We start from the raw sequence: 12,190 nt of genomic DNA, 5'->3' as shown, positions 1-12,190 counted from the left end.
AGCAATGGTTACATTCGGTCATCATTATGCAATCTATGTTGGATACCCTTCCAATCCTGTGCACTGCCCGTTAGTCACAGATAAAAATACTTTTAGTAGTTTGGTTAGTACGGATAGGATTGTAGCTCTAGTGAATGGGGATATTTCTGAGGGTGCGAAGGACATTGAGTTATGGAAGTACTGTGTGTGTGCTAAGATCTATCCGTGCAATACGTCGACAAAGACCAGTGTCTCCATCTGGTAGCAAATTTAAGCATTCTGTCAGTACCTCTAGCTATGATTTTTTCGTTTGCAAAGGTTGTGTTTATTTTTTGTAATAATGTATCTATATTAGGGAGACTCTGCGATTTCCAGTTACTCACTATCACGATCTTAGCTAATATACAAATTATGCAAAATAAATCCTGAGTGTCTCTCGGCAAGCCTTCCAGATTAAGAAAAAGTAGAATTGATTGTGGTGACCAGGGAATATGTCTACCGAAAAGGTCCTGTAGAAGCCGTTTGCAATCGGACCAGAATGGCTGTATCAAGGGGCAGGTTCATAAAATATGGGTTAAAGTGCCCCTGGAACCACAGTTTCTCCAGCAACGATCTGAGGCTTCTGGGTACATCACACAAAGTTTGTCAGGGGTGTAGTACCATCGTAAGACATTATTGCAGGCTGACTCTAAATGTGACGAACATTGAAAAGCTCTGCTCGTAAGATTAAATGCTTTATGCCATTCCTCTTAGTTGCTTATGAACCCCAACTCCCTCTCCCACATCCGTAAGGGGTGTGATTTAGTAAAAACGTTGTCCTGTAAAAGTCTAAGGTATAATGGTTTCAATCCCCTGAGTGAGGATGCCAATAACTTAAGAGCTGAGGCATCCCGGGGGGTCCCTGTCCTGGTCAGGCCTTGGAGAAAGTGGCGGATTTGTAGGTATTTGTAGAAATCTTGCTGAGGTATGTGGAAGGTGGTAGTGAGGGACAGGAAGGGGGCTAGGGAACTGTCCGCATATAAATGACGGACATGTGTCATACCTCTCGCCATCCCGCCAGGTCTATATCTGGGATGCAACTTTGTACACATGTAAGAGGTAAGTCCTGGCAGGGCATGCCGCTATTCGGTGTATTGAACCCATGTAGATGTATTGAACCCATGCTGCGTATGAGACTTTCACCAGGTGATTAGGCATAGGGGGAGTGGGCACATCCCAGTAAGGAAGGAATAGGAGGTCTCTCACCCGGAAGGGAAGCATCATTTGGTTTTCCAAATCTACCCACAGAGAATCCGCAGGGTCAAGCCACCACTGCCGCAACGCTGACACCAAAGTGGCTATATAGTAATAATGTAGGTTAGGAGATCCCAGGCCTCCTGACTGCTTGGTCCTGGTGAGAATATTCATAGAGAGCCTGGGGCGCCCACCCGCCCATATGTAGTATGTTAATATTTTATGAGCTTGAGTGAAAAAAGACTTAGGCAAAGTAATAGGTAAAGTTCGGAATAAATAAAGAAATTTGGGCAAGAGAAACATTTTGAAAGCCGCCACCCTACCCACCCAGGATGTGTCCGTTTTTTATAGTGTTTCTGCTTCACACCTGATGTGGGTCAATAGCGGAGCGTAATTGTCAGAATATAGAGATTTGTGTGGGAAAGAGAGTTGTATGCCTAAATAGCGAAGGGAAGATTTTTTCCAATCGAACGCGTACCTAGCTTGGAGAGGTAGTAAGAGCCTTTGAGGCATGTTAACTGCCAATGCCTGAGTTTTATTGGCATTAAGGAGATAGTATGATATATCGCCAAATGTAGAAATTGTATCCATGACCGCGGGTATGGAGACACTGGGGTTAGCGAGAATTAGAATAACATCAACCGCGTAAAGTGAGATCACATGTTTTTTGCCTCCAATCACTATCCCTGATATAGCTGGATGTTGGCGGATGGCCTGTGCCAACGGCTCCATGGATAGAATGTATATAAGTGGCGATAGCGTGCACCCCTGCCTAGATCCGTTTGTGATCTGAAAGACATCTGACAAGGCGCCGTTAGCCAGCACCCTGGCAGAAGGGCGAGAGTAAAGGGACCCAACGGCCGCCAGTATTCGACCATCAAATCCCATTCTTGCAAGGGCCGGGAAGGCATAAGACCACCGGAGGCGGTCAAACGCCTTCTCGGCATCCAACGCCAGAAGCACCGGCGGCTCCCCAGAACGCTCCAGACGATCCAATACATTAAGCAATTTTCTGGTGTTAGAGGCCTGCCGGCCTGCCACAAAACCGGATTGCTCCGTGGATATTAAGTTTGGAAGCACCCGAGATATCCGGGAAGCTAATATCTTGGCGTCAATTTTAATGTCCTGATTAAGGACTGATATTAATGTCCTGCTTAGGACTGATATTAAGTTAGATTCATCTACCTTTAAGGGGTACTCTAAGTTAGAACACTTATCCCCAGGATTCACTTATCCCTGACAGCAGCATAGACAATGAATAGAGCATCGGTGCACATTCATGACTTGCTGCTCAATTCAAAACAAAGAATCTGGGCCCGATTCTGAGACTGCGGGGTGCCCCACCAGTCGGACACTTATTCCATATCCTGTGGATAGGGGATACATTTTCTAATACCCTTGTCAGGGGCCTAAACACATTCGATGAGAAGCCGATTGTGTTCATTTTGCTGGAACAGGACAACTTTCTCATGTGTGATGTGTGTGGAGGCCACCCCCTACCCGACGGCAAATGGCAAAGAAATAAGGCATGTTTGATTTCATCTGCCCAATTTGTTGTTATCATGGAAGATAAGTGGTTGCCAGCTCAGAGCAGAAATATGTAAGGGGCAGTCAGAAGGCTTGCTGTCAGCCAAGAAAGAGTTAAGATGACATGTAAGAATTGTGGTTCACAAATCTTTTGGGTCACTTAATATGAGTGCTTTCAATCTAAAGTTTGGTAAAAGGGAAAGAATGTTTGGAAAAGTCACTTACCCATTTTTCTATCTTCTGTTTCCAGACAATATTAAGTATCCGGAAAAAAGCAGCCGAAACGCTTGAGCTGCCAGGGGATTGCGGTAAGTGATTCAGTTCTGTTTGACAGATTATTTGCTCTTATTGTATATAAACCTGGGTTTTCTTTTATAAAATAAAGGTTTATACTGATTGGATTTTCTTTTTGTATATTAGGTGACACCTGCCTGAGACCTGTGCATAAAAGCGGAAAGCTGTTTCCTCCAGGTAAGATGTATGATTAAGCATGCAAACTGCTCATTGGTCCGAATGACTTGAAACATCTAATTGTTTACAACACAAAACGGCAAATATTCTAGGAGTCAAATGTGATATGGACAGAGGTGGAAGTCGAAAACAAAGTAGTTTTGCTTTTTTTTTTTTTTTTTTAATTCACAGAAAACCTCTAAATAGTTATCTGTAATGTTTGAGAATAGTAGAAGTAGGACTGTGAATGTTGGACAAAATAGCTGTAGGGAAATAGTCTGCGAGGAGGATGTTACATTTAAAACCTATTTAATTCACATGTTTTGTCCTGTGGTCACTAGTAAAGCTGTCATTTTCTATCTATAGCTCAGTAACCCCATGTCTCTTTTTTACCCCCAGTTCCTGAGCATGTTACTGTGCAGGGGGCTGACATTAAAGCTGGGAGCATTTTGGGTCTGTGCAGAGGCAGAGCACCTGGTACCTCAGAGGTATGTATAAAAGAGTGGGAGGGGGAAGGGAGTGGTAAGCCACAGCCAGACTACTCTGACGCCAGTTTATCCCTCTCAGAACAAAAGTGTCAGGTGGCAAAAATCTAGAACTCCCAACCCTTCTCTCCACAGAGATCATCTTTGGGTGGGGAGTTGGAAGGCCGCTATACACCCTAGACAGTTGGCTGAACTGATTTTGGTATAAAGGCGTATGGCCCTTTTAGTTTAATGGAATTGTAGTACTTTGTGCATACTGTAGGGGGAAAAAAGTATTTAGTCAGCCACCAATTGTGCAAGTTCTCCCACTTAAAAAGATGAGAGAGGCCTGTAATTTTCATCATAGGTATACCTCAACTATGAGAGACAGATTGGGGGGAAAGAATACAGGAAATCACATTGTAGGAATTCTAATGAATTAATTGGTAAATTCCTTGGTAAAATAATTATTTGGTCACCCACAAACAAGCAAGATTTCTGTCTCTCACAGACCTGTAACTTCTTCTTTAAGAGTCTCCTCTGTCCTCCACTCATTTCCTGTATTAATGGCACCTTTTTGAACTTATCAGTATAAAAGACACCTGTCCACTACCTCAAACAGTCACACTCCAAACTCCTCTATGGCCAAGACCAAAGAGCTGTCGAAGGACACCAGAAACAAAATTGTAGACATGCACCAGGCTAGGAAGACTGAATCTGCAATAGGCAAGCAGCTTGGTGTGAAGAAATCAACTGAACTGTGGGAGCAATTATTAGAAAATGGAAGACATACAAGACATCTGATAATCTCCCTCGGTCTGGGGCTCCACGCAAGATCTCACCCTGTGGTGTCAAAATGATCACAAGAACGGTGAGCAAAGATCCCAGAACCACACGAGGGGGACCTAGTGCATGACCTGCAGAGAGCTGAGACCAAAGTAACAAAGACTACCATCAGTAACACACTACGCTGCCAGGGACTTAAATCATGCATTGCCAGACATGTCCCCCTGCTTAAGCCAGTACATGTCCGGGCCCATCTGAAATTTGCTAGAGAGCATTTTGAGGATCCAGAAGAGGATTGGGAGAATGTCATACGGTCAGATGAAACCAAAGTAGAACTTTTTGGTAAAAACTCAACTCGTCATGTTTGGAGGAGAAAGAATGCTGAGTTGCATCCAAAGATCACCATGTGAAGCATGGGGGTGAAAACATCATGCTTTGGAGCTGTTTTTCAGCAAAGGGACCAGGATGACTGATCCGTGTAAAGGAAAGAATCAATGGGGTTATGTATCATGAGATTTTGAGTGAAAACCTCCTTCTATCTGCAAGGCCTTTGAAGATGAAACGTGCTGGATCTTTCAGCATGACAATGATCCCAAACACACCGCCTGGGCAATGAAGGAGTGGCTTCATAAGAAGCATTTCAAGGTCCTGGAGTGGCCTTGCCAGTCTCCAGATCTCAACCCCATAGAAAACCTTTGGAGGGAGTTGAAAGTCTGTGTTGCCCAGCTACAGCCCCAAAACATCACTGCTCTAGAGGAGATCTGTATGGAGGAATAGGCCAAAATACCAACAACAATGTGTGAAAACCTTGTGAAGTCTTACAGAAAACGTTTCACCTCTTTTATTGCCAACAAAGGAAATATAACAAAGTATTGTGATGAACTTTTGTTGTCGACCAAATACTTATTTTCCACCATCATTTGCAATTAAATTCTTTAAAAATCAAACAATGTGATTTTATGGATTTTTTTTTCTCATTATATCTCTCATATGAGATCATACCTATGATGAAAATTACAGGCCTCTCTCATCTTTTTAAGTAGGTCTTATGGAGCCCCCAGCCGCTGGTAACTTAAAATTTGTCTTTACAGTGGACAAAAGCTTAAAGTCTCTTGTGAATGATAATGCATTGGAAATATAGTTGTGAACAATGTCAACATCTTTCAATTTGTATACATCCACAGGTCTTCCTGTCTTTTATTCTTGGCACTGATCTCCAGGAAGGACAAGAGCAAGAAATTATCCTGGATGAAACACTGACTGTAAATGAGGTACAGTTCTACACCTATGAGATGAATAGCTGTTATTATGCATTGCTTCATTGGTAGAAAAATAGTAGATCAAAAAAAGACATTTCTCATTGGGGGACACAGGAACCGTGGGTATATTTTTCTGCCACTAGAGCTAATCAGTTTTAGCTTAATGTCAGTAGGAGGTAGACGCAGGTCTGGAGCTCCTCTGGTGGGTAGCTCCACCCACTATTCTCGCGCACCAAGGCTTTCCATCCCCTCTTCCTTAGTCACATCCAATCCCCTGCAGGGGTCACAGGTCTCCTCCCTCTTGGCCTTTCTACCTATGGGAGGCTATGCACTCCCCGTGGGGAAGGGGGGGGGGCTGATCCCTTGCTGTCACGTGCTCCTTCCTCTTCAGTCCTGGCCACTGCACATGCTGTTCCTCCAGCTGCTCTCTACAGGGATCTCACGCTGCTGTTCCTGCACTCTGCTATCCATGAAAACTGCTGCTGTTCCTGCCCGCTGCTGTTCCACAGCTTCTGGACAAGGGTTCTCTTTCTCTCAAGGGACCTCCACCTCCGCACGGGACTTTCACCTATGCAAGGGACCCCCACCTGCACTGCTGTTCCAGCTGCTACAGGACTCAGGAACCTGGGTAAGCTTGTTCCTTTTTTCTCTGGGTTGGCTGACCTATCTGTTGGGTTCTTATCCATGTCCGAGCCCCCCCAGACAGGCGGTGGCTGCCTTAGTCACTTACAATTCTTACACAGGCTGTAAAACTAAAATGCCAGGTGGTTCGGCTGAGTCCAAATGTTCTTCCCTCTCCGCTTCACATCCCAGCCCTCCTGTGCCTTCCGCCCAGGATGGCTCTCTGGAGCGTGTGGTCACTGACCCTCCCCTCGTTTGGGTGTCCTCACTCTCCCAGACGATCTCTGATCTGGCTCAAGTTTCCAGGGAGGTGGCTACTGCCTTGATGTATTCCTCTTTGCGTCCTCACTTCCAGGAGGCTCGTTCAGCCTCTGGCCGCTGACGCTCTTACAAGCACCCCAGGGTCATTTACTCTGACTCCTCACCCGATGGGATGTCTCCATGCCGCTCTCACTCCCTTTCAGGACCGGACGGTTCAGGGCCGTTGGTCCCCCCAGGAAGCCAGTCTCCCCATCATCATCCTCGAGCTTCGGACTCTGGGAGTTGATACTCCGGGGTCGTCCGATTCAGGTCCAAACAGACAACGCCTCGGCTGTGGCTTATATCAATCGCCTAGGGGGCACTCGCAGCCTCACAGCAAGGGCAGAGGTGACAAGGATTCTTGTCTGTGTGGAAAGCCAGGTTCCCTCCATAGCGGTGATCCACATTCTGGGGGTGGACAATTGGGAAGCGGACTTTCTGAGTCGCTCCTCGCCAGACCCCGGGGAGTGGTCTCTCCACCCGGAGGTGTTCGCAGCAATTTGCGAACGTTGGGGGACCCGGCCGTGGACCTCTTTGCGTTCCGCCTAAACCGTTAGGTTCCCGTCTTCGTGGCAAAATCCTGCGATCCTCTGGATCTATCTGTGGACGCGTTGGCCGTTCCCTGGTCACAGTTCGCCCTCCCTTACCTCTTCCCTCTGCTTCCCCTCCTGCCCAATGTAGTGAGGAAGCTGAAGGCGGAAGGCGTCTCAGCAATTCTGGTGGCGCCGGATTGGCCCCAGCGCCCGTGGTTCGCCGACGTGCTTCGTCTTGTGGTGGACATTCCCATGCAGCTCCCAGATTGGCCAAACCTTCTCCTTCAAGGTCCTCTCTGCCACCCCAATTCACTGCTGCTGCGTTTGACAGCATGGCGGTTGAAACCGCAGTGCTGAGGGCTTGTGGTTTCTCTCCTCGGGTCATTCGCACCATGTTTCGGGCACGTAAACCGTCCTCTGCCAGGATTTATCACAGGACCTGGCATGCCTATTTTCAGTGGTGCGAGACCCGCTCCCTGTCTCCCGTTGTTTTTTCCTTGCTAAACCTGCTTTCCTTTCTGCAGTCGGGGCTGGAAAAGCGTTTGGCACTTCGTTCCCTCAAGTTTTAGGTGTCAGCGCTTTCCATTCTTTTTTTCAACGCTCCCTGGCTTATGATCCTCATGTTCGTACCTTCTTTCATGGTGTGGCACACAAGGACCCTCCTTAAAGGTCTCCTACTCTGCCCTTAGACCTCAATTTGGTTCTCAGTGTTTTGCAAGGCGCCCCATTTGAACCACTTCGGGAGATCTCTCTCAGCTTCCTGTCTTTTCTCATTGCTGTGACCTCCATCTGGCGGGTGTCGGAATTGGCGTCTCTCTCCTGCCAACTCCCTTTTCTTGTCCTTCACCGGGACAAGGCTGTGCTTTGGCCGGTGCCATCTTTTCTGCCAAAGGTGACTCCTCTTTTCATCTGAACGAGGATATCATCCTGCCCTCCTTCTTCCTGGCTATGTCTCACACTAAGGAGCACTCTCTCCACAACTTGGACGTGATCAGAGTTCTGCGTGTTTATCTCTCGGCCACCTCTTCTTTTCGGCGCTCTGATTCGCTGTCCTTCATTCCGGAAGGCCGGTACAAGGGGCTTCCAGCTTCTAAGGTGACCATATCCCGGTGGATCCGGTCTGCCATATCGGAGGGCTATCGTTCTAAGGGGAGGCCCCTTTCCGGGTGGTCTTCAACAGGTCTTCGGGCCAGAAACGTGTTTACTGTGTTTTATATAATAAAACCTTTTTAAACTACCACATCAAATGTCGGAGTCCTAACAACTGCAGCAGACCAATGCCAAAGACGGTAATTTTTTCCTACCTATCTACACTGGGAGAACGAGTTGATCCCAGAGGACCATGGCTGCAGGCCTGGATATTGTATATAGCCAGCGGAGGTATTGTGCTCTTAGTACAACCCCACTTGGTGAGTAATGCTCTTGACCACCACCCATACGTCTTCATGAACGTACTTCACTAGGGGCGCAATTCCTTCTCCCCCTTCTTTTTTCCTTTTCTTGTTTTCAACAGAGCTTCGGCCCTGCAGGTGTGTTAGGCGGCCACTTGGTCATCCGTGCACAGGTTCACCAAGTTCTACCAAGTGCACACTTCTGTGTCTGCTGATGCCAGTTTTGGGCATAAAGTGTTGCAGGCGGCGGTGGCATTGCCATCCGCCTGATTCTCTGGCTGGGTTCTGCTTTCCCACCCCGGGGACTGCTTTGGTACGTCCCACGGTTCCTGTGTCCCCCCCCCCCAATGGAGCCGAACGAGAAAAAGTTGATTTTTTTTTTATACTTACTGTAAAATCGCTTTCTCGGAGGATCCATTGGGGGACACAGATCCCACCTGTTGGCTATTAGTTTGTTAACCTGAGAGTCAATTTCCTGTCTGTGGGTTTGTTCGGTGGATTTTTTGTCTGGGTTTTCTTCGGACTCTCTGTAGTGATTTGTCAGTTACCTCCCACTGGTTTGGGACTAAACTGATTAGCTCAGAGTCAGTGGGCGGGGTATATCCTGCCAGGAGGGGCCGACTTCTTTTTTGTTAATGCCTAGTATCAGCCTCCTAGTGGCAGCAAGATATACCCACAGTTCCTGTGTCCCCAATGGATCCTCCGAGAAGATATTTTACAGTAAGTATAAAAAATCTACTTGTTGTGACTGTTCAACATCTATAGTACGCACCACTACATACTGATTTCTATACACTCTTGCACCAGTCATTCATATATAGGAAAATCTGTTCTACTGAGTGTCATCTATTTTTATTTATTTAACGTTTATTTAGAATATTTACTTAAAATAGTTTTGTCCTTTTACAAGAGTGGTATGGTTCACAGAATTGGATATCTTACTACTTGTGTTTGTTTCAGTGCTTGGATCAAATGCTCCAGAAAGCTGGCTTACCAGGTGAGAAAAAAATGTTTGGGTAAATTTGCCATAAAAATGGCACTTGCATATGCTACATCAAGATTCATCCCTAACTCACAGCATGATGTGCATCACCTGTTGTGTGGCACTGCTACATTATCACATTAACCCAAATTCTATATATTAGGTTATTTGTGTTCCTATATAGTGCAGAATAGGGTATTATTAATACATAATGTCATAATGATTGCCCTTGTGTATACCTTGGGTTGTCTGCCATCTTGTTTTTTTTCTTTACATCTGGTATGGCCCTCCTAATGCAGCCTACATTTCCTATGATGCCTCTGACTTTGCAGAGACAGAGGGGACAGAGTCTCATCTCACTGAACTGGTTCTGAGTTCTATATACAAATGGATAGTGTCCTAGAACTTCTGTCCCCCAGCTCGCACTATAGAGTGTACACTTTGTGATGCATTTTCAGCCTCTTTTTCTTGTGATGCTTTTCTCTTTCTTTCCTCTTCAAAGCAGAAAGCAAGGAGAGCAGTATGAAGCTGCATATCATAGGACACACTAAAGGGTTAACAAAGTTTCTTAACCAGCCTAGCGGTATTCCCGAGCGTGACTCGGGGTTAATTTTCGCTGCTAGAAGCGGTAACCCCGAGTCACGCTCGGGGTAGAATTGCAGAGTTGCTGTGCGGGCTGCACAGTATATCGCAAAAGCAATCGAATCGCGATTTTTGCTTTTTGCGATGTAGTGATGCAGCCCCCGGGAAAATATGTGATTATCTGCTCGGGTCGGCTCCCGTGGCGGGGGTCGGCCAGAGCAGGTAAAGACATATACTAAAAGTCAGTGGTTCTCAACCAGGGGGCCTCCAGATGTTGCAAAACTACAACTCTCAGCATGCTGGGAGCAGTAGTTTCACAACAGCTGGAGGCCCCCTGGTAGAAAAACCCTGAACTAAGTGTAAAAGTAAAAAGGAAGAAAATAAAAAAACCTTTTGCTTACCTAATCCCGGTCCCTGCAGATGTCGTTCCCCTCTGTGCGCTCTGGTCCCTGCTCTATTCATCTTACAGGACCTTTCCCTTTTCAGCCAATCACAGGCCGCAGTGGTGTAAAGCCTGTGATTGGCTGAAGGGGAAAGGGCTTGTTCTGCAGCAAATACATTAGGTTTGAAATCTGCCGGCAAACCTAGTGTATTTGCTGCAGGACAAGAAAAGGTGACAGAGGGGGGAATGTGACACAGGGGAGAATGTAACAAAGGGGGGGGGGAGGGGGGAATGTGACATAGGGGGGAATGTGACATAGGGGAGAATGTGACATAGGGGGGAATGTGACAAGAGGGGGGAATGTGACGGGGGAGGAATGTGACAAAGGGGGGATGTGACAGGGGGGGGGGAGTGGAATGTAACATGGAGGGGGGAGAATGTAACAAGGGGGGGGAGAATGTAACAAGGGGGGGGAATGTGACGGGGGGATGAATGTGACGGGGGGAGAGTGTAACAAGGGGGGAGAATGTGACAGGGGGGGAGAATGCAACAAGGGGGGGGGGAATGTGACAGGGGGGGGGAATGTGACAAGGAGGGGGAAATGTGACAAGGGAGGGGGGAATGTGACGGGGGGGGGAGATGTGGAATTTCAATGCAAAAAATTGTACCGCTTTTGGTACAAATTTCCAGACGGAATCATACCGCTAGGGAGGTTAATTCTGTTGTGAACTGCTTGAGTGGTGCAGGTTTTTAAAATGGGGTGATATGAGGGTTTTTTTTTAGCATCCAGGCCTCTTAAATCCACTTTAGAAAGAAACTGGTCTTTTTAAAAAATTGATTTTGGATTTTCATTTCTGACGTCCTAAAAAGTAAAAGGACATTATTATACACAAGAGATGCCAACAAAAAGCAGTAAATTATTTAATAATTTGTGTGGAATGACTATGTTTCTTTAAATCCGGGAAAGTCAAGTTTCGAAAAATGCTAATTCCTCATTTTGGAGTTTATTTATTTTTATTTTTTTTTACAAATTTCTAATTTTTTTTTGTATTGACCAAAATTTATAAGTTCTTTTCTAACTTAAAGCTTTAACATTATTAGCTCTTGGTGAGACAGCTTGCATTAGAAAAATGGGCCTTTGTCCATAAGGCCAAAATAGGCTGTGTCATAAAAGGGGTACAGCAACATTTTTTATTTGCCCATTATGCCTAGGCTACCGCTATTAAAATAATAAACTTTGACTGGCCTTCTGACGCTCCCCCTGTCTCGCTGGTATTGACGTCCCATCCTTCAGTTTTGTCTTCTTCCTGCTTTTGGGACCGGACACGTCACACTGCGGCTTAGCTAATCACCAGCTGCAGTTATGTCCAGCCTCGGTTAACAAATATGCTGAGCGGCACTGTGATGTATTGAGCCCAGGTCTCACCTTCTATCTGGGCCCCAAAAGCAGTAGTTAGTCCACAACGGAGGAAAACACAGCGATGCCAGTGGCATCGAGAAGGAGCGAAAGTCAAGTGAGTTTATTATTTTCATTGTGGCAGCATGGGCATAATGAGTGAATTAAACAGTTCACCGAAAGTGGTTAAATTAATTAGTAATCATAAATCTTTATAAAATGTGTCAGGATTTGCTGTGAGGCCCTGACGATTAAAGATAGAACACAACCAGACAGATACTTTTATTTGTATTCATGTATTGTAA

At 46.0% G+C, this 12,190-nt stretch overlaps 1 protein-coding gene across 5 annotated transcripts in view; it reads left to right on the top strand.

The window, feature by feature from the left end:
• USP40 (ubiquitin specific peptidase 40) overlaps positions 1-12,190 on the top strand; it is an 81,783-nt gene that overhangs the window by 58,424 nt on the left and 11,169 nt on the right. For all 5 annotated transcript variants that reach the window (XM_056536519.1, XM_056536517.1, XM_056536520.1 and 2 more), the window contains 5 exons: positions 2,990-3,047; positions 3,160-3,210; positions 3,589-3,677; positions 5,624-5,710; positions 9,504-9,540. In XM_056536519.1, coding sequence (XP_056392494.1) covers positions 2,990-3,047; positions 3,160-3,210; positions 3,589-3,677; positions 5,624-5,710; positions 9,504-9,540 — 322 coding nt within the window. The remainder of the gene's footprint in view (positions 1-2,989; positions 3,048-3,159; positions 3,211-3,588; positions 3,678-5,623; positions 5,711-9,503; positions 9,541-12,190) is intronic.

This window comes from Hyla sarda, chromosome 8, assembly GCF_029499605.1.
Source record: "Hyla sarda isolate aHylSar1 chromosome 8, aHylSar1.hap1, whole genome shotgun sequence".
Lineage (NCBI taxonomy): Eukaryota > Metazoa > Chordata > Amphibia > Anura > Hylidae > Hyla > Hyla sarda.
Note: the sequence above shows the minus strand (reverse complement) of the source record. Positions and strands in the feature narration are given on the sequence as shown.